The sequence below is a fragment of the Mytilus californianus genome, unplaced genomic scaffold (assembly GCF_021869535.1).
Source record: "Mytilus californianus isolate M0D057914Y unplaced genomic scaffold, xbMytCali1.0.p SCAF_8, whole genome shotgun sequence".
Taxonomy (NCBI): domain Eukaryota; kingdom Metazoa; phylum Mollusca; class Bivalvia; order Mytilida; family Mytilidae; genus Mytilus; species Mytilus californianus.
In genome coordinates this window covers 97989994-98010039 of record NW_026262734.1, presented here as the reverse complement: position 1 = coordinate 98010039, position 20046 = coordinate 97989994, and the positions used below count along the sequence as shown (strand labels likewise).

Sequence of the window (20046 nt, the reverse complement as noted above, 5' to 3'; positions counted from 1 at the left end):
AGTTTCATTAGACGTTTTCGAATAGTTACAAAAAGTGTTTTTTACCTGAATTCTCATGGTGAGAAGGGGGATGAGGACAATGTTCCAGTGCAAACTATACAAGCCCGAATACAGTAATTAGGGGGTTTATTGGTAATTTCGATTTCCACTAGAAACACAGGACTTTACTGGTAGCGGGAAATTTCCCTTGCAACAGGTCATCTATGGCCTCTTAGAAAAGAGTTATTGCTAGGATTTTTTTATGTACAGAGAGATAAGACACTCTCCTGGCATAGGGTTTCACTCCATTTTGATGAGAGGTGGCTGCATATTTATACATCCTGCATCCTCAAACAGACACTCCTTTCAGCATGGTTGTGCTATAGTTGCCGGTGAACAAATTTCTAGACTGTATCAACACTATGATTGAGGTTAAATTCTGCTTACTAAATTTGATATATCCTTATATTTTTTAAATGAAAGTTTTGAGCAAGACATGCATGATACATAGAAACATATCTTAGCTAGTGTTCCAAAATTCTGATTGTTAGTGAAGTTTGGCTTGCACGTTTTAATTGGTAGCAGAATAAGAAATGTCTTAGGTGTTAATTTTACAGTTTAGAAGAGTAAGATGTTTGTAGAATGGAAAATATTATAAAACAGAGTGTTGTACATTAACTTCTGAATTCCATGTAGAACGTAATCAAAATCTAGTGTGCAGTAGTAGTGGATATTGCAAGAAGTCACTCGCGACAAAATGGTGACGTTCTCCCGAAGTAAGCATGATGTTCTTGTCCTGCAAGATTTACCATATGATAAAAAGGATTATATTTTTTACTTCTGTTGAATGTTATCCCTCGTTTAAAAGAAATTGCACTTGTAAGCTTGTACAAAAATAATAATCTACTCAGGACAATTATCCCCATTATTCATGCTATAACCCTATAATATTTGTCTTTAGTTTTTTTTTATTACATCATTGGATATACAGGTGATTCAAATATTTTAATTTTTTTTTTCAATTAAAACGTATATTAAATTTTATATCTACAGTCTTTATAAATTGGCAAAACCAAAATCAATTTTAGCACGAGTTGTTGGCCTTGGTTAGTACTACTATAGGTCTATTTTATCTCATGGTTAGTTGAACAGAAGGCTATAATTGTGTGTAATTTTTATTTTTTGTATATTTTAATACATCTGTTTTATATTGTTTCCCCCCTTTTTCAGAAATCACCAGCAGTCAATCAGGAAATCCAACAGTTAAAGAAAGTAATTGGAGAACAGAACAAAACTATTCAGGATTTAATGGAAAGAGTTCTTTCCCTTGAACAGGCAGCAAACAGTAGTGGGGTAATAGAAAATGATGAAACATTAGGTCACGATAAGGTCGACAAAGAAAATGCTGTCGACCAGGCTGATGATAATTAATGCTGCAGACGACAGTTAAAATCAAAATGGCTGCTGGTTAAGATTTAGTGTTTTAACATTTCTCTATTTTTTAAGACATTTTGTATTTAAGCAATGTATATTTATTAAAATGCTGGCAAAAAATATATATATTAAGCACTACTTTATATATATTGGATATGCATGACTTACACAGGCATTTTAACTGTGAAACAGTTTAAACATTTAGAATTAAATATTATGAAAAAATTTTGCTTTAAAATTAAATGCTTTTTAATCAAAAATACTTTTTTTTTTCAGTTGGGTTAAAAAAAAAAACTATATTTTAAAAACTGGTATAGCAATAGATTTTTTTACTAATGAACAAGGAAATATTTCAGATCAAATTTTGCTGCTGATCATGAAATTCCCATAACTGCCAAATACATCATACATGCAATTTTATCATATTAAAGATTTCAATACTTGATTTTTTTTTTGTAAGATTCGGAAATGTTATTTTTATAGTCAGTAAATGCTGGTCAAAGGCTCTTAGATACTCAAGTGTCATTTCATCCCGTGAACTGTAAGAGGATATACATCATGGAGAAGCCTTCAAATGTTTTATTAGCCATTCAAATTTGATTCGCTCATTTTCTCATTTCTGATTTTAAAAGAGTTTTCCATAGCTAATTTAAAACAAGTTTTTTTTATTACTAGACTTAAAATTGACATGAATCATCATGATCATACATGAACTTTTTCTCTGACAGGACAATATCTTTCAAGAAGCCAGTGTTCCATGGCGTCTGCATGATTTTATTCCCAGTTAGCAATTTTCAATAAAAAAGACTGGGGAATGAAAGCTTCCATCACAGAATTAATGATTTTGGTTTGTCTTCCGTTATTCATTGGCTTGAAATGAAGGCAAATTTTGTTCCTGTTGCAGGGGAATCGGAAAACCATTAGTATACTTCATATAGCCATATTTGTATTTTGAATACCAAATGAAATAGATGTCAGCTGTAGTTTTGAGTATATCATTTTTTATATAAACTTAGTTCATAGGAGATAGTAAATATAAAAGTTATAACAAAGAGAGATAACTATGTATCAACAGTAGGTGGAACTCAGATCCTAAGAAAACATTTTTAGAATTTTTACTAGCAGAAAATCAAGTATTGCAAAACTTTTCAAGTAGACTTAGATTTGTTATTGTTTTTGTCATTCATTTATGCATTTATGCAAATAAAAAGTGCTTTGTTTTTGTTGATTGCTATGAACTCTGTGACAGATTTGTTTGTTTTTCCCCTGGATGTTACTGTTGTTGAAAATGGCTTTAAGTGTCTGTACAAATGTTGTTGTTTGGTATGCTTATTTTGTAGGAAGTTTTCAGAGAGACGGTCATTGATTTTTTTCCCAGACTAATGAAGTGTTGCCCAACCACTTTTTTTTCCAAAGTAAGGCATTGATTCACTTTATCCAAATGCAGATTAATAAAAATGAGACAGAATAAAAGTAAACTTTTTTCAGAAATGTTCTTATGTTCAGATTACTTGGCAATAGGATCATTACTTTTAGTCCAGATATCTATTAAATTACTGCATGTCCAAGTTCCACGCACCCACTTTAATATAAAAATATATAGTCTTAAGCAACCAGCTTATATTTGTATGTTGAAACCTTTTAACATTTGTGCTGAAATCATTTGTTTAGCTGAAAACATAAATTATGTTAGATAATAATTTTGAGTCAGTCTCTTGAAATCAAAGTTGATAAATATTTTGGACTTTTTGATTTTGACCTCATAGATCATATGACTTGTTCATGATTATAAGTTTGTCCAAAATTTTTTGGGGTTTCTGGTGGATAGTTCTCATTGGCAATCATACCAAATCTTCTTATTTTTATATTTTTGAATAACATGGACTAGCTTCTGTTCTTTTTTTTATTTTAATGTTTTCAATATTTGTAATTTTATTGAAATCGGTAAAATTTCTGAAAAACAAATTTCTGCGAGATATATGGAAAAATGTAACCTTTGAGCTATTAATATAATTGGATGATGTGCTGAGCAACATATATATCTTGAATGTACACCATTCTGTGATGAAAACTCAAACAAATTCCATATACATAATTGTAATAGTTATAATTTGATAAAATTAGAAATTTTTAGTATCTTATAGGTTCTTTTTATAAACTATTGATAAGTCATGACTTTTTCTGAGCATTCCAAGGCTTGTATGTTAATATTTATTTGTAAATATAGTTTCCCTTGTACAGATTAGATATAGACTGTGAAAATGATTATTTTTGTATATGACGTGCTTACAATGTGGAGGAACAATATATATTTTTGATTTATATGTTCTCAGGTTTTGATTGCTATGTTCCAGTCTTGTGTTAAGTGTTTTTTATATAGATTTTTGCTTAATTGTTAAACTAAAAATAGTTGCAGCTATTTCTTTCAGTTTGGTTCATAAACATTCAATCTATGTCATTCAAATAATAGTTTTATTTGTTTGCAGTCAGAATTGAGTAGAATTTATGTACTTGAATAGGAATCTACCTTTGCAAAATATTGAAAAAAAGCATGAATGAATTTAAAATATGTCTTATATACATGAACTTGTAGATTTTCTTTGTTAAAATGAAATTCTGAAATGTTCATTTTTATTTAAAGTTGTAATTAAAATACACCTATTATTTCTGTGACAGAAGGAACTTGAAATGTAAACCTTCTCTCAGTTATTTTCTTTACTGTAAGGAACTTTTGATATAAATAATATACTTTTAGTTATTAAGCTCACAATTTTTAAAACATTAACAGTGATTAACTGAAGATATCAATTTTAAGTCATTCAGGCATCACATTCAATTTGATTAAGGAACTAGTTGGAAATAAAAGGGAATTTATACTTTGAAAACCTTAAAGAAATTATTTTACACACTTTTCTATACCAATATCAAGTTGCCCTCATTTCATTGAAATAGTATTGGTATTAGATTTTTTTAAAGTTGTACAAACAAATAACTGTTGTGTTATTTCCAGACATCTGTGGATGATTTGATTGCTTGAAAAAAATTTCATACTGTTTCCTGACAGCATTTTTTCCCCCAAGCACAAAAAGAGCTAATATTGTTACTTTTAGTTTGTAATCTTCACATTACATCTCTGTGTCTTAAATATGTTTGTTGAGCAGTGAGTTGTGCGATTTTCTCTGGCTGAACTGTCTGGGTTTTTTAGTATTTGAATAGATGTGAATAGATATTTCTAATATGAGAAGAGTGAAACTAGTTATAGTTTATTTCAACTCATATTGAGTTAAATTCCTACAGAAAGGTGATGTAAATGTTTTTATGACCATAGACTTGTTAGTTCAATAATGACAGCTTATCTCAGAGTTTCAAGGTTACATTAAAATATTCCTATTGGAATCTTTCCAACTTCAGACTGTGTTCGAAAAAGATAGAAGTGGCACAAAGGAAGGTTAAATTTCCCAGAACTGTAATGTATGCTCTAATAAGAAATCAGTATGAAAAGACAAATAAGATATGAGTTCTGAGATGGCTGTTTTTACTGAGTCATCCCATTTTACACAAACAGGTCACCTCAGAAATCTATGCAGTGTTGGGACCAACAAAACATCAAAAGAATGAAATATCAACGTATGGGTAATTTAGAATGAAATATCAATGTATGGGTAATTTCTCCTAATCATAGGTTTTCACCAGGGTTAGATATTCAAATAGAAAAGTTGCTGAGTATATTAAGTGGAAGTTTGTTGAAATCATTCCATTTGTTAAATTCAACGCGTGAAACTCTACACAGATGCATAGAAAAAATGTCATGTGATACTACATTTTCAACCTCCACATTGAAAACTCTCCTATAGCCTATATATGGCTATGAAACATGAGAAAGAAACCTAATTTGTGTTACAGCAAGTCATTCAATAACCATACAGAAACTCTGTAGTGTTGTGTTAGGTAAATTATATCTTGCTTTAATATTAAAAGAAATTCACATAGAACTGCTTATTTTATACACATTTAACAAAATACTCCTCATCTTCAATTTTCTATCATTGTGGAATTATTTTTTTCCCCACCTCACTAATAGTATATTTTATGCACAAATAAAATAGAAATAAATAACCAAAGCACTTTTATTTTTGAATTTTTATACCTAAAACAGGATTGAAACTGTCTCATGAGGAAAATTATGTTAATTCTGTTTTTCCAGGAACAAATGGAAAAATTGAGACAAATTTGTTTCAGTCAAATATTTATAATATCATTATTTCAGCAAAATCACATGTACAAGTTTTCTCTTATAGATGTATTTTCTAAGTATAATCCATTATTTTACAAAGTAGGAGACAAGTTAGTTTTTATAAACTCTGACTTTCCAACTTGGGGAATGATGATTATGAACTCCAACCTTTTATCTTAGAGAATGATGACCATGCCCTTAATTGGCTAGCTCTACTCTTATGAGTAATTATTTTCATGATTGATGTATATTCAAAAAAAATTGGCACATATTTGAATTCATGAGGATGACTCAGATTTGTAACCATAATGGTATTTGAACATTTCTGTCATGTACTTAGTTTCACAAAAAATACTCCTTTCAAAGAAAAATGTGAAAATAAATGCACCAAGTCAAATATTCAAAGTAGTTTTTGCAACTAGTTTACAGTATGATATAATTACATTGAGCCATAATTTACTTGTTTTTCAGTATGGAACTTGTCAAAATTTATGTCCGTTATAAATAGTTATGCTATGATCATTTGTATATTATATAATCATACAGCAATAAAATCGTACTCTAAATTAACAGCCTGTCTTATGATTTATGCCAAAAGTTTCCTGAACGTTTGATTGGTTGATAGATTTTGGTGTTTAACACCACTTTCAGCATTATTGGCTGTTTTGTGGCGTGCAGTTTTTAGCTCACCTGGCCAAAAGGGCCAAGTGAGCTTTTCTCATCACTTGGCGTCCGTCGTCGTTAACTTTTACAAAAATCTTCTCCTCTGAAACTACTGGGCCAAATTTGACAAAACTTGGCCACAATCATCATTGGGGTATCTAGTTTAAAAAATGTGTCCGGTGACCCGGCCAACCAACCAAGATGGCCGCCATGGCTAAAAATAGAACATAGGGGTAAAATGTAGATTTTGGCTAATATCTCTGAAACCAAAGCATTTAGAGCAAATCTAACGGGGTAAAATTATTTATCAGGTCAAGATCTATCTGCCCTGAAATTTTCAGATGAATCGGACAACCCGTTGTTGGGTTGCTGCCCCTGAATTGGTAATTTTAAGGAAATTTTGCCGTTTTTATACGACCGCAAAATTTTTGCGGTCGTATATTGGTATGACGTTGGCGTCATCGTCGTCGTCCGGCGTCTTCCGAAGACACATTGGTTTTCGCACTCTAACTTTAGTTTAAGTGAATGGATCTCTATGAAATTTTACCATAAGGTTCAATACCACAAAAGGAATGTTGGGATTGATTTTGGGGGTTTTGGTACCAACAGTTAAGGAATTAGGGGCCAAAAAGGTGCCAAAAATAAGCATTTTTGTAACTTCCAGACATAACTTGTGTGTTAGTGTATGGATCTCTCGGACATTGTACCACAAGATTCCATATCACAAAGGGAATGCTGGGATTGATTTTGGGGGTAATTGCCTCAAAATATTAGGAATTAGGGGCAAAAAACAAGCATTTTTCTAGTTTCATGACAATAACTTGTGTGAAAGTGTATGGATCTTTCTGAAATTGTACTAAAAGGTTCCATATCACAAAGGGAAAGCTGGAATTGAGTTTGGGGGTAATTGCCCGAAACGTTTAGGAATAAGGGGCCAAAAAGGGGCCAAAAATAAGCATTTTTCTAGTTTCTAGACAATAACTTGTGTTCAAGTGTATGGATCTCTCTGAAATTGTACCAGAAGGTTCCATATCATACAGGGAATGCTGGGATTGATTTTGGGGGTAATTGCCTCAAAATTTTAGGAATTAGGGGCCAAAAGAGGGGCAAAAAACAAGCATTTTTCTAGTTTCATGACAATAACTTGTGTGTAAGTGTTTGGATATTTCTGAAATTGTACTACAAGGTTCCATATCACAAAGGGAAAGCTGGAATTGAGTTTGGGGGTAATTGCCCAAAACGTTTAGGAATTGGGGGCCAAAAAGGGGCCAAAAAACACATTTTTCTAGTTTTCAGACAATAACTTGTGTTCAAGTGTATGGATCTTTCTGAAATTGTACTGCAAGGTACCATACCACAAAGTGAAGGCTGGGATTGAGTTTGGGGGTGATGAATCATAAGGGGGTTCAAAAAATTTGGGGGGGGGGGGAGATTTTTTTTTTTTCCTTTTTTTTCTTTTTTTCCTTTTTTTTTCTTTTAAAATTTTCCATTTTAAGTTGGTTATTTCTGATTTATATTTAAAAGCAAATAATAATGATATGGTAGGAGATACACACCAAACAGGATGTGTAAATTATTATATAATAAGTATTGGGCAATAGCAAGAAATTTTCAATTGCACAGTATTGCACAATAGCAAGAAATCTTCAATTGCACAGTATTGCGCAATAGCAAGAAATCTTCAATTGCACAGTATTGCGCAATAGCAAGAAATATCCAATAGCACAATATTGCGCAATAGCAAGAAATTGTCAATTGTGCAGTATTGCGCAATAGCAAGAAATATTCAATTGCACAGTATTGTGCAAAAGAAGATAGTTCGTATAAATTGCTTATTTCTTGACCAATTTCAATGGGGTTTTATTCTTGAATTCTTGGGGTTCTTTAATATGCTGATTCTAACCGTGTATTAAGTTTTTGGATTTTGGGCCCCGTTTTTAAATTGGTCCACATTGAGGTCCAAAGGGTCCAAAATTAAACTTTGTTTGATTTCATCAAAAATTGAATTATTGGGGTTCTTTGATATGCCGAATCTAACCGTGTATTTAGATTCTTAATTTTTGGTTCCGTTTTCAAATTGGTCTACATTAAGGTCCAAAGGGTCCAAAATTAAACTAAGTTTGATTTTAACAAAAATTGAATTCTAAGGGTTCTTTGATATGCTGAATCTAAACATGTATTTAGATTTTTGATTATGGGCCCAGTTTTCAAGTTGGTCCAAATCGGGGTCCAAAATTAAACTTTGTTTGATTTCAACAAAAATTGAATATATGGGGTTCTTTGATATGCTGAATCTAACCATGTATTTAGATTTTTGATTTTTGGGCCCCGTTATCAACTTTGTCCACATTGAGGTCAAAAGGGTCCAAAATTAAACTTTGTTTGATTTCATCAAAAATTGAATTCTTGGGGTTCTTTGATATGCTGAATCTAACCATGTATTTAGATATTGGATATTGGACCATAATAGGTGAATGTCCAATTTTAAATTTTTAAGTTCTTAGACAACATTCATTCTGTGTCAGAAACCTATGCTGTGTCAAATATTTAATCACAATCCAAATTCAGAGCTGTATCAAGCTTGAATGTTGTGTCCATACTTGCCCCAACTATTCATAGTTCGACCTTTGCGGTCGTATCAAGCTGTGCCCTGCAGAGCATTTTATTGGTTATTATCTTGAATATTATTATAGATAGAGATAAACTGTAAACAGCAAAGTAAGATCTACAAATAAGTCAACATGACCAAAATGGTCAGTTGACCCCTTAAGGAGTTATTGCCCTTTATAGTCAATTTTTAACCATTTTTCGTAAATTTTTGTAATCTTTTACAAAAATCTTCTCCTCTGAAACTACTAAGACAAATTTAACCAAACTTGTCCACAATCATCATTAGGGTTTCTAGTTTAAAAAATGTGTCCGATGACCCCGCCCGCGAACCAAGATGGCCGACATGGCTAAAAAATAGTACATAGGGTAAAATGCAGTTTTTGGCTCATATCTCTGAAACCAAAGCATTTAGAGCAAATCTGATGAGGATAAAATTGTTCATTAGGTCAAGATCTATCTGCCCTGAAATTTTCAGACCAATCAGGCAACACGTTGTTGGGTTGCTTCCCCTGAATTGGTAATTTTAAGAAAATTTTGCAGCTTTTGGTTATTATCTTGAATATTATTATAGATAGAGATAAACTGTAAACAGCAATAATGTACAGCAAAGTTAGATCTACAAATAAGGCAACATGACCAAAAATGACCTTAAGGAGTTATTGCCCTTTATAGTCAATTTTTTACAATTTTCATAAATTTTGTAAATTTTTGTAAATTTTTACAAAGTATTTTCCACTGTAACTACCGGGCCAAGTTCATTATAGATAGAGATAATAGTAAGGAGCAAGAATGTTCAGTAAATTAAGATCTACAAACACATCACCATCACCAAAACACAATTTTGTCATGAATCCATCTGTGTCCTTTGTTTAATATGCACATAGACCAAGGTGAGCGACACAGGATCTTTAGAGCCTCTAGTTATTTGAGGAGGCGAAAGAACCACCTACCTTCAGGAGGCAATCCTACTAAACTAAGATAGGATTCAAACCCACCGTCCACGTGCAGGGATGGAACTTACAACCTCAGTATTGACATGCTGGCAATATAGAAGGTGAACTACTTCGGCCACCAAGGCCCCCCTAAACGTTTCAGGTACATATATGAACATGCACATTTATCTGTCAGACTTCCAAGTGTTCAATCTCATCTCCTGTCTTCTAGTGAGGCCCCTCATGGGGGGTGTCCAAATAATCACATAATCACAATTTGTTTGCCAATATAATCGCATAATCATTAATTATTTTTTTAAACAAGATAATCAAATAATCAAAAATACAGTCCTAGACTATCAAATAATCAAATAATCACTATAAAAACGGCCAAGTAATCACATAATCAAAAACCCCATGAGGAGGCTCTAGTAATATCATTAACCTTGTGGGTTGAATCATCGATTAGGTCGAACCAAAGACTTGAAAAGGTTTTATTAGCTGCTTCTCCCCAAGCAACAACAAACCATTTAGAAGTGACGGGTCTGCTTGGAGTCCGGATAAATGTGCCCATGTAGAGTTATACATTTGTATGGCTTCCAGGGGACTTGCCTTGGGAGCTAGCATGTTCATTAATCCATGACTGTCAAGTACAAGTCATGGTGTATTGATATCTGTAAATATGTGATTATCTCTAATATGAATCTTATAGTTGCCACTGAACGTTAACCAAACATCAGTTAATCATTTAAACTAATATTTGACACTTTTACATGCTTCAAGACATAGGTTTAAGGATTTTGATTGATTATTGTCTTTCTTGCGATGAATGATGAAAAATTCTGGACAGGTTTGCTGTGACTTAATCTTTCTATAAGCTAATATTCAGAAGGTAGAAGAGCTGGATAATTCACGTATTGTATTATTGTATCAGCCTTTTGGTCCGACTCTTCAGTGTGGCAAATAGCCACTGTCTTTGACTTCATGACTGGTTAACGCTGCTTGAGTTGTTCGGGTATTAAGACAACTATGATTGCTTTAAAGTCACTGCAGGGTAATTTTGTCCGTCACCCACAGGGTTGATCTCACCTCTATCGATCAACATTTGGTCCGCTTCTCAGTTTTATCAGTGATATGTCAACTATATTCTGTGTAAATATGCTTATAAGGTGTGCATGTCGGTCTGGCTGGGTTAATCCGACTCCGATCTCATTTACTTGGCAGTTGCTTTGTTGGGCATAGTTGTCCGTTTCTCAGATATTTTAAGTAATTCTAAATCATGCATTTTGCGTATAGAAAGATTGTAAGCTGAAAACGTCTATCTTACAGGGTTCATCTGACCTTCACACCTTCATTAGTCACTGATGATCTTAAATGGAGCAAATCGCTTTATCTAAAGACTTTCAACCAAAAACCAAGAAAAATCCAAATGCATAGAAGAGCAAAATGGGACAGCATAAAAGAAGATATGAATTTACTGTAAAGTCTGAAAAAAAGACAAACACCAATACTCTCTGGAATGTGTCCAAGGAAGGCATTAAAAGTACAAAGCAACATTTACCTTACTAAATATGCAAGACAAAAACCCATGATAAACCATGAAATACAAAAAAAAACAAAAAATATGAGGCGAAGTAACCGAAAAAGAAATCAAACCATGCTACTGACAAGCTTATTGGATATATAACCCAAGAAGATAATGAAAAAAGATAAAACATTCTGGACCTACATATGATCACATATAAGAAAAGCGATAAAAACGAAGTAGCACCACTAAGAAGAAATGGCAAATTAGAAACCGATCCCATAAATAAAACAAAACACTAAATGATCAACTCCAATCTATCTTCTTCTCCGCTCGCTGTTCGATCGGTAAAAGATAGTTCGATAGATAAAAACTAAGGACAGATCGAACACAACAATATTCAAAAGCGAAATATTATCATCACAGAAATGGAGTGAAAAAAAAACAACAACTGAAGAGTCTTAATCAACACAAGGTTGCTCGACCAGATAATATCAAACCAAATTGATACTGAAAAGTCTTTCAAGTGAAATGGCCCCTATACTAACCATCGTTTACAATTTTTCAATGGATAAATGCCAAGGACAGATACTGGTTGACTGACGAACAGCTTATGTCACACCAGCATAAAAGAAAGGTGAGAAATACCTATCAACAAACTACAGGTCAATATCCTTAACATGAATCTGTTGTAAAAAACAGAAAATAATAACAGTAAGATCATGAAACATGCTAAGGACAATAACATTCTATAACCTTTACAACATGACTTCAAGAGTAAAATATCATGAGAAACACTGACAGCTCTTTGAATGTATTGACGGTATCACAAAAAATCAGGAAAACAAACAGACATGTTAGTTCTAGAATTCTCAAAAGCATTTGACAAGGTGTCACACAGCCTACTCCATCATAAACAACACCATTATGGCATTAGAAGTGAGTCATGTAGATAGATAAAGGAATGGTTTTCAAAGACAATGCTTATAAGACTTTAGTAAGACCACAGATGGAATACGACACCCGTATCAGCAAAACCACACACTAGATAAAATCGAAAAAGTACAAGCACTTAGTATGAGTTCGAATCCCGGCGAGGGAAGATGTTAGTTCTAGAATTCTCAAAAGCATTTGACAAGGTGTCACACAGCCTACTCCATCATAAACAACACCATTATGGCATTAGAAGTGAGTCATGTAGATAGATAAAGGAATGGTTTTCAAAGACAATGCTTATAAGACTTTAGTAAGACCACAGATGGAATACGACACCCGTATCAGCAAAACCACACACTAGATAAAATCGAAAAAGTACAAGCACTTAGTATGAGTTCGAATCCCGGCGAGGGAAGAACAAAAATTTGACGAACTGTACGCTACGTAATCAGTCAACATAGAACTAGGATGGAAAAGCTTACAACGAGGCGTAATAAAGAAGCATGACATGTGTTACAAAATAACGAATGGCTGGAAGCCGTAGACAACGTAAACACCGTCAAGGACCGGACAAAATGCATCCGAATATTTCCACAGTAAAGTCACTTGAGATATTCAAGTCTCAAGTGACCAACACCACTAAATAACCATATACACTATAATGTTTTGCCAGACTATTGAAAATATGGTGAATGTGGGAAGTATATGAAAGAAGAAGAACTTAAACAGTTACACAGGCATTCGTGTTATCTCAGTAGTTCTATTTTTTAAAATGTGTTTTGTTTCGACTATATTTCATTAATCCTAGACTTCGCATGCAATTAAAGTTGTTGAAATGCTATTGTTTTCCGGTAATGGGGAACTGTTGTGACAATGTTTGATAACGTTTATATTCTATCACAAACTTCACCCAGGATTGCAGATTGTTTATGAAGAAAGAAAAAAATGACCATTACACATTTTATATGAACCCCGGAAGCGATTTTTACTTAAATTGTGCACACGATCAACGCTTTTACAACCGTATTAAATTACAAAAAGAAGCATTCAATACTTATGGTTACGTGTTAAAACAATATTTTCGTAAAATCACCATAACGAATACTAGTAAGCATTAAAAAGTATTCATCCCCCCATAATGGCTGATGTAAATGGCTGTTAGGGAGACACATACAGTGTTATCCACAGTCATGTCAATTCACTATGAAAATCATTCAGTTATTACGTGGTAATCATAGAAAATTGTAAAACAAACTTAAACAGACCGCTGATTATGCGGTATTGATTTTGCTCATTGTTAAAGGCCGTACAGTGACCGATAGTTGTAAACGTTAGACTTTATCAACCAACGAAACGAATAGAAACAATTGTCATGTTACTGACATGGTACTCACATTTTCAAAGAAAATATTGAATTAAACCTGGTTTTATAGGTAGCTAAACCTCCCACTTTTATGACAATTGTTTATAGTTCCGTTATATTGACAAAATTTGGTGAGCAACCCAAACAGACAGAATAGGTTAATCTGACTATAATTGGGACACAACAGCCAAATTAGAATTGAAATTGCATTAAGTAGAAACGAAAATAACACTTTATAATTAAAAGTTTTTTTCGTCCAAAGTGCTTATCTGAATTTACCTTCATTTGGAACGCTCAAATCCAAAGATATGAAAATCAGGGATGTATAAATACATGGAAATGTTATGAGCTATATGACCAAAAGGGAACTGAAATTAATCGCAAAATTCAGCTTTGGTCATCTTTGCCCGAGGAAGTTCGGACCTGGAATGAATAAGAAATAATCAAAATAACCTAACGAAAAACCTTTAAAAATTTATTCCCACATGATGGCTGATGTAATTGGCTGGTCTTAAGAGATGGGAAGTGTTTGTTATCCACAGTCGTTTCAATGCTCAAGAACAATGTTGTTTCAATTACTGTCATTTTTACTTGCAGTATTATCAATATAAAGTTATTGTTTCAGGCCGAGGCAGAAGAGTTCGTGGCAGTGCACCTCTTAGGTTGTATTTGACCTTTATCTCACTTTCAGGGGGAGACTATTCCAGGGTCAACCAAATACCAAAATTCGACGAAAAGCAACTTTATAAAAGATACATTTTATTATTTTCTAATAAATTAGACATTTTGTACAACTCTGTTTGTGAACACACAACAAATAATTTTAAAACATAATTAAAATATCTGGTTTACAGTCAGAGGGATTGTGGGTAATTTTATTGCTTGCGCGCCAAAAATTAAAAAAAATGTAACGTCATTGGTTGGTTTTGGCCAAATATTACCCAGAATGCCTTAGGTTCTGAAACGGTTATTTATTCTTTGTCTTTATATTCGGCACGAATCTCTGCTTTCTTGCGTGAACAGCAAGCATGGAATAAGATGACAACCAGTTCTAAGAGTTCTGCTAGACTGAGAACAGAGAATCCGGCCCATAAACCTAGTTGTCCTCCAATATCACTTACAAAATTCTCATCCTGAAAAAAAATCTGAATATTTCATGTGAATTAATTGGTTTGAACAGTCCTCAAGGCACAATAATGCTGTTCTAAGCTTGTTTGTTGTATTGAAATAATGAAAATAATTGGAACTGAAATTATATGAACTGTTTGTTTATTTGTGTGTGTGTGTGTGTGTGTGTGTGTGTGTGTGTGTGTGTGTTTTTAAACAGACTGGTTATTACATACAAAAAAAAAGTCATTATAATATGAGATCTCAAGGAGACGATTACACACCAAACGTCAAAAAAGGTAGACAAGATCAAAAGAAAAAGACGCAAATTGATAAAAACTCGACCCTCATGACATTACACTGAAAATATGAGGCTGAGCAACACGACCACATTAATAACAAATGGGTGGTGACCATCAGATAAGTCATTTTATTTAATTAGTTTTAACTAAGGCTTGTAATACAATCACTGGATGTTTGTAAATATTAAATTAGATTAATAACAACACATAAGTATTTAATATTGTCGTTCATAAGGCTTTACGTCCAGCGACAAATATTACTAATATATTCCGTACGAATGTATGCTAACGTGATATGAATATGAAGCCTGCAATCTTCTAATCCGATGCGATTGGACTGATTTTAGACATTCTTGTTCCCGCGTTAACAGCTCAAAGAAGGCATATTTTGCGTTTGCACTTCACGATTCCCGCAAAGACGCAAGACGTACCCGGAATTTTAATAGGTTAGCTATTTATGTTTGCCTGCATGTATCCTGTGTATTCAGACACAGGGGTTGCCTTTGCATGTTTCATGATACAGGTAGGGCTGATTGTGGAAAAAAAATTCAAATATACACCTATGACTGGTTTGCAAAATCATTCTGCCAATATATACAGTGACACGTTACAGTAATAAATAATTGTTATATTTAATTCAATACAAATATTTCTCAAATAAATAAACCAATCTAGCTTTGAAACGGTTGCCGTTTTATTGATCTTTATTGGATAGCTAACGAAATTCTAATCTGTTTTTTATTTTTTTTTAATGTTAACACAAGTTGTTTGACCAAACAGAATACCCTTTAGTGGACGGACGGACAAAGACATAAAAATTTAAAAAAAGGAAAACCCGTAGTCTACAAACCACCACACAGAAAACATCAAATTGGGCAATTCTACCTCGCAAGAAACCGATAGAGAATTTAGAAGCTTCGGAAAGAAGGCAATTCTTAATTTAAATTACCTCACTATTTTATTAAAACTTACTGTATATGCAAGTTCCTCTTTTATAACATCTTCTACCAACGAAGAGAAAAATATCTTAACATAAGCCAAACTGTCACTGAAAATATAACGTTACTTGGATAAATATCATGCATTTGTTAATTGTATGCCTATTTCTGTAAGATGGAGTTACAGAAAATGATTCTCATATATCCTGCAAAAAGTGCCAGTTTATAAGGGAATACCCAACACTTTGACTAAAATAGATTTGGCTCGTTTAATTTTCATAAAATTTTGACAAAATACTAACTTTCACCTGTTGACAAAAATGTAAAATTTTCAAGAAATTTGAACCATACAATTTACAGGAGTTGGATGCATAACAGTTTGATAAACATTAATTTTGATCATTGAAAAGCTTGATTTCAGCTGATTGTTAAAGAGTTAACTCCCTTAGGTTTTCTGTACCCCTTAAGTCTTGTTTACATAGGAAGTGTAAAATACTATGGATTCATTATCATTGGTAGGTATCCATTTTTGTGGATTGAGGAAAACTTACATTTTCATGGATACTTGATTTCGTAGTTTTGCCAAAGTCTTCAAACGAGTCTTTAGAAAATTTGTATTTCGTTGAACATTTAATTTCATGGTTCACCTGTACCAACAAAATCCACGAAATTAGGTATCCCACAAATAATAATGAATCCACAATACTGTGGTTTAATTATTATTTGTGGGGTCCTTAACTTTGTGGAATTTGTTGGTAAATCTTAACCACGAACTAAAGTATTCAATAAAATTGAAATTTTCCAACCACAAAATCAAAACTACGACATATTAAGGAACAAATAAAACAAGTTCTTTTCTTTTCAAGTACAACTAAATTGATGATTCCTGAAGGAAATTGAGAAGATTATGCTTAGAGACATAGCTTGTATAGGAAGGAAATATATATTTATATATATATTTTGTGAATCTTATTGTTATTCTCCATAATTCATACCTTATAGCCTCTCTTGATTCATTTGTTTCCATAACAGAGTTTAACACCACTGCATAGTTCTCAGCTGGATATTGAGTCATAAAAATATTCTTTTTGAATGATATTTGCCTGAAATGATACATACAACTAACATGTTACTTAGATAATACAGTGAAACCTGTCTGAACCGAATCTTGCATAAAACGAAAACCTTTCTAAACCAAACAAGTTCCTAATTCCAGTCATATCAAATTTTATGTGTTGTGAATCTGATAAAACCGAACATCTGTTAAAATCTAACAAAATCTTTAGTCCCAAAGAGGTTCGATTTTAACAGGTTTCACTGTAATAAGTTGTGTATTCTTGTATTTTGAAGAAAAAAACGGACATCTTACAGAACCCTTAGCAGTAAACCCTTGCAATAGTTTGACATACGTTTTGCCGTTTTTGATAAAATATGCAACCACGTCCAGATTTAGGACGTTATATTAATCGATGCCTCGTGTAGAACGAGTGTCACACTCTCTGCAGGTTTAAAAAACATTGGAACTATTATTTCTAAGGTCCGTAGGTAGTCCGTTGCAAGCTAACAATTCTGGCCCATACCCAACCTAATTTTTAGATGCAGTACAAATTCTCACCCTTCATCCTGATAGTACTATTTTTCGGAACCTTGCCATTCCATTTATTTATGTGTTATTTTTCCAGAAAATGAATGAAATATTTGCCACTGAAAGTTAAGCATACAACAACAATCGTACAACGTTACATCTTGTTTCCAAAAAATGTTGAAATTTCAAAAATGGGGAAAATGGCCACTCTTTGTCATCTATAGCGGTACTAGAGAATGATAAACAATTCGCCACCTGTCTATAGTTAAGTTTGCCACTTGTTGAGGTTCATCAGCTTTACGCCAGTTATCACCAGTTGCGTTCGTTTAACATTTTTTTTGGTTTCTGTCTCGTGACGTTAACCTGATTTTTGAAATACGTTTCAGTTGTCCGACAGTCAAATAGTTTGAAAGAATCTAAAATTTGAACAAGTTGTTCCAGAAACTTACTTTTTATAGGGATGACTGTTGTGGTCTCGTGTTAGCGTGTTTGTCTCGAGTGCGAGAGGTCGTGGGTTTGAACTCCGACCGGGTCAAATCAAAGACTTGGAAGATTGATATTTGCTGCTTCTCCGCAAAGCACGCGGTGTATAGGAATAAGAGCAAATACTGGTCGATTCGGAATCTGAATAATGTGTCCTACGGATTGTTACCTTGTGAAATTATCCGACTCAGTGTCTCGGTCTAGTACAAAAAAGGATTTAACAACCATCCTTCTATATCTAAATACAAAAATACACTGTATTTTCGGGAATTCGGGATCCAGCTCTTATTTTCCCGGACATTCGGGATGATACCCCCTCCTACCCCCTCACATGTGTCTACAGTGGTTGTCGTTGGTTCATGTCTGTCATAATTGTTTTGTTATAAATTAGGTTGTTAGTTTCCTCAATGTAATTGTTTCACGATTTTCATGTCGGGGCCTTTTATTGCCAACTATACAGCATGGGTTTTCTCTCATTGTTGAAGGCCTTACGACTGCCTTTAATTGTTTACATCCACTTCATTTGAACTTTGGTGAATAGTTGTCGCATTGGCAATCATACCACATCTCCTTATTTTTATATTGAAAATTACTTTTTTTCTTTTTTCCTCTAATTTTTTGCCAAAAAATCTTTGATATTTTTACCTTTTTTTTCTTCAAATATTCAATATTTGAAACTTCTTTTTTTTTGTGTGTGTATGTGTCTGTGTTCTAAAACTTGTTATCATATATAAATTTCTACATACATTAACATCGAAAAAGCTTTTTTTGACCTTTTTTTTTTGCTTCAAAACATTCAATATTTGAAATGTCTTCAAAATTTTATCACAAAGTCATCAAACATATGATGTATCATGGTATCTGGTACTCTAAGAATAAATATATAACTGTTTTCACATTGTGACTTGGATGGAGTGTTGTCTCATTGGTACTCATACCACAGCTTCTTATTTCTGTATATTAAGGTTTTAAGTATTATGTTTCTACGTGTAAAGCAATAAAACATATGACTTTTCAAATAATGTAATGAATATTCAGCCACAATGATATGATGGGCGTTGCTATAAAATTAACGAATCACAATTTACAGTATAATTCAGGCACAATGATATGACGGGCGTTGCTATAGAAATGAATCACATTTTACAGTAGAAAGTGTATAAGACTTGGTAGTTTTGGAGTTAAAAGCTCATCGATAGATTAAAATGTTAACATACTCAAAATGGTTAACTACTCTCAGAGACTAAGGTTTTCAGTCCCCGAGCATAGATTGCCTTTGCCGTTTTTTTTTTAAATATTCGGTTTCCAATGCTCTATAACTTTGTACTTAATCTGGCCTTTCATTCGATCGCCACTATGAGTCCTATGTAGACGAAACGCACGTCTGACGTATCAAATAGTAAGCCTGGCCTTTTCGTCATAAAACTTTTCTCAGCACTCCGGAGTACAAATTTTGTACACAAAATCCAGCATTTTGACTGGTTTATTTCTGAGTCTTAATGAGTACGATAATCGTACCCGAAACTTGTATGAATGTAAGGCTTGGCATCTTCGATGAGTTTTTACACACGCATTGACTAATAGTATGTATTTTAAAAAAAAATATTGACCTTTGTAGCTAATCGAGGTCATATTTAAGAAATAATTCATGGAAGCTGTTGTAAATGTTAATGGTGCCATATTTTGGGGAAATAACTAGGAGGGTACCATGGATCTTAGAAATAGAAAAATTCCAGCTCCTAATTTTGGAAAGGGGGGAAGGAATGTAATAATTTCACAGAAGGAAACTATAGAATCAGGTAATTTGATAGACCTAGGTACGGAAGAAATAGACAATATGTCAATCTCAAGTCCATCCAGTCCAATGGAAATAACCAATACACACATTTACAACACTTTGGTGGGTGTATATTGGCAGTTGGGATACTTATAAGGAGCCATTTTTGTTTGGGCGG

The 20046-nt window shown here is 33.1% G+C and overlaps 2 protein-coding genes across 4 annotated transcripts in view; one reads left to right on the top strand and one right to left on the bottom strand.

Annotated features, from left to right (window-relative positions):
- Nucleotides 1-6217, top strand: part of LOC127712253 (coronin-1B-like) — a 37369-nt gene extending 31152 nt beyond the window's left edge. For 2 of the 3 annotated variants that reach the window (XM_052218583.1, XM_052218582.1), the window contains one exon: nt 1210-6217. In XM_052218583.1, the coding sequence (XP_052074543.1) occupies nt 1210-1410 (201 nt within the window). In that variant the 3' untranslated portion in view covers nt 1411-6217. The remainder of the gene's footprint in view (nt 1-1209) is intronic. The other variant, XM_052218584.1, reaches the window with a different exon arrangement.
- Nucleotides 6218-14470: 8253 nt separating this feature from the next.
- Nucleotides 14471-20046, bottom strand: part of LOC127712252 (degenerin-like protein asic-2) — a 29045-nt gene continuing 23469 nt past the window's right edge. Inside the window, exons 9-11 of the mRNA XM_052218581.1 lie at nt 17019-17126; nt 16058-16133; nt 14471-14809 (exon numbers count right to left, since the gene is read on the bottom strand). Of these exons, the coding sequence (XP_052074541.1) occupies nt 14648-14809; nt 16058-16133; nt 17019-17126 (346 nt within the window). The 3' untranslated portion in view covers nt 14471-14647. The remainder of the gene's footprint in view (nt 14810-16057; nt 16134-17018; nt 17127-20046) is intronic.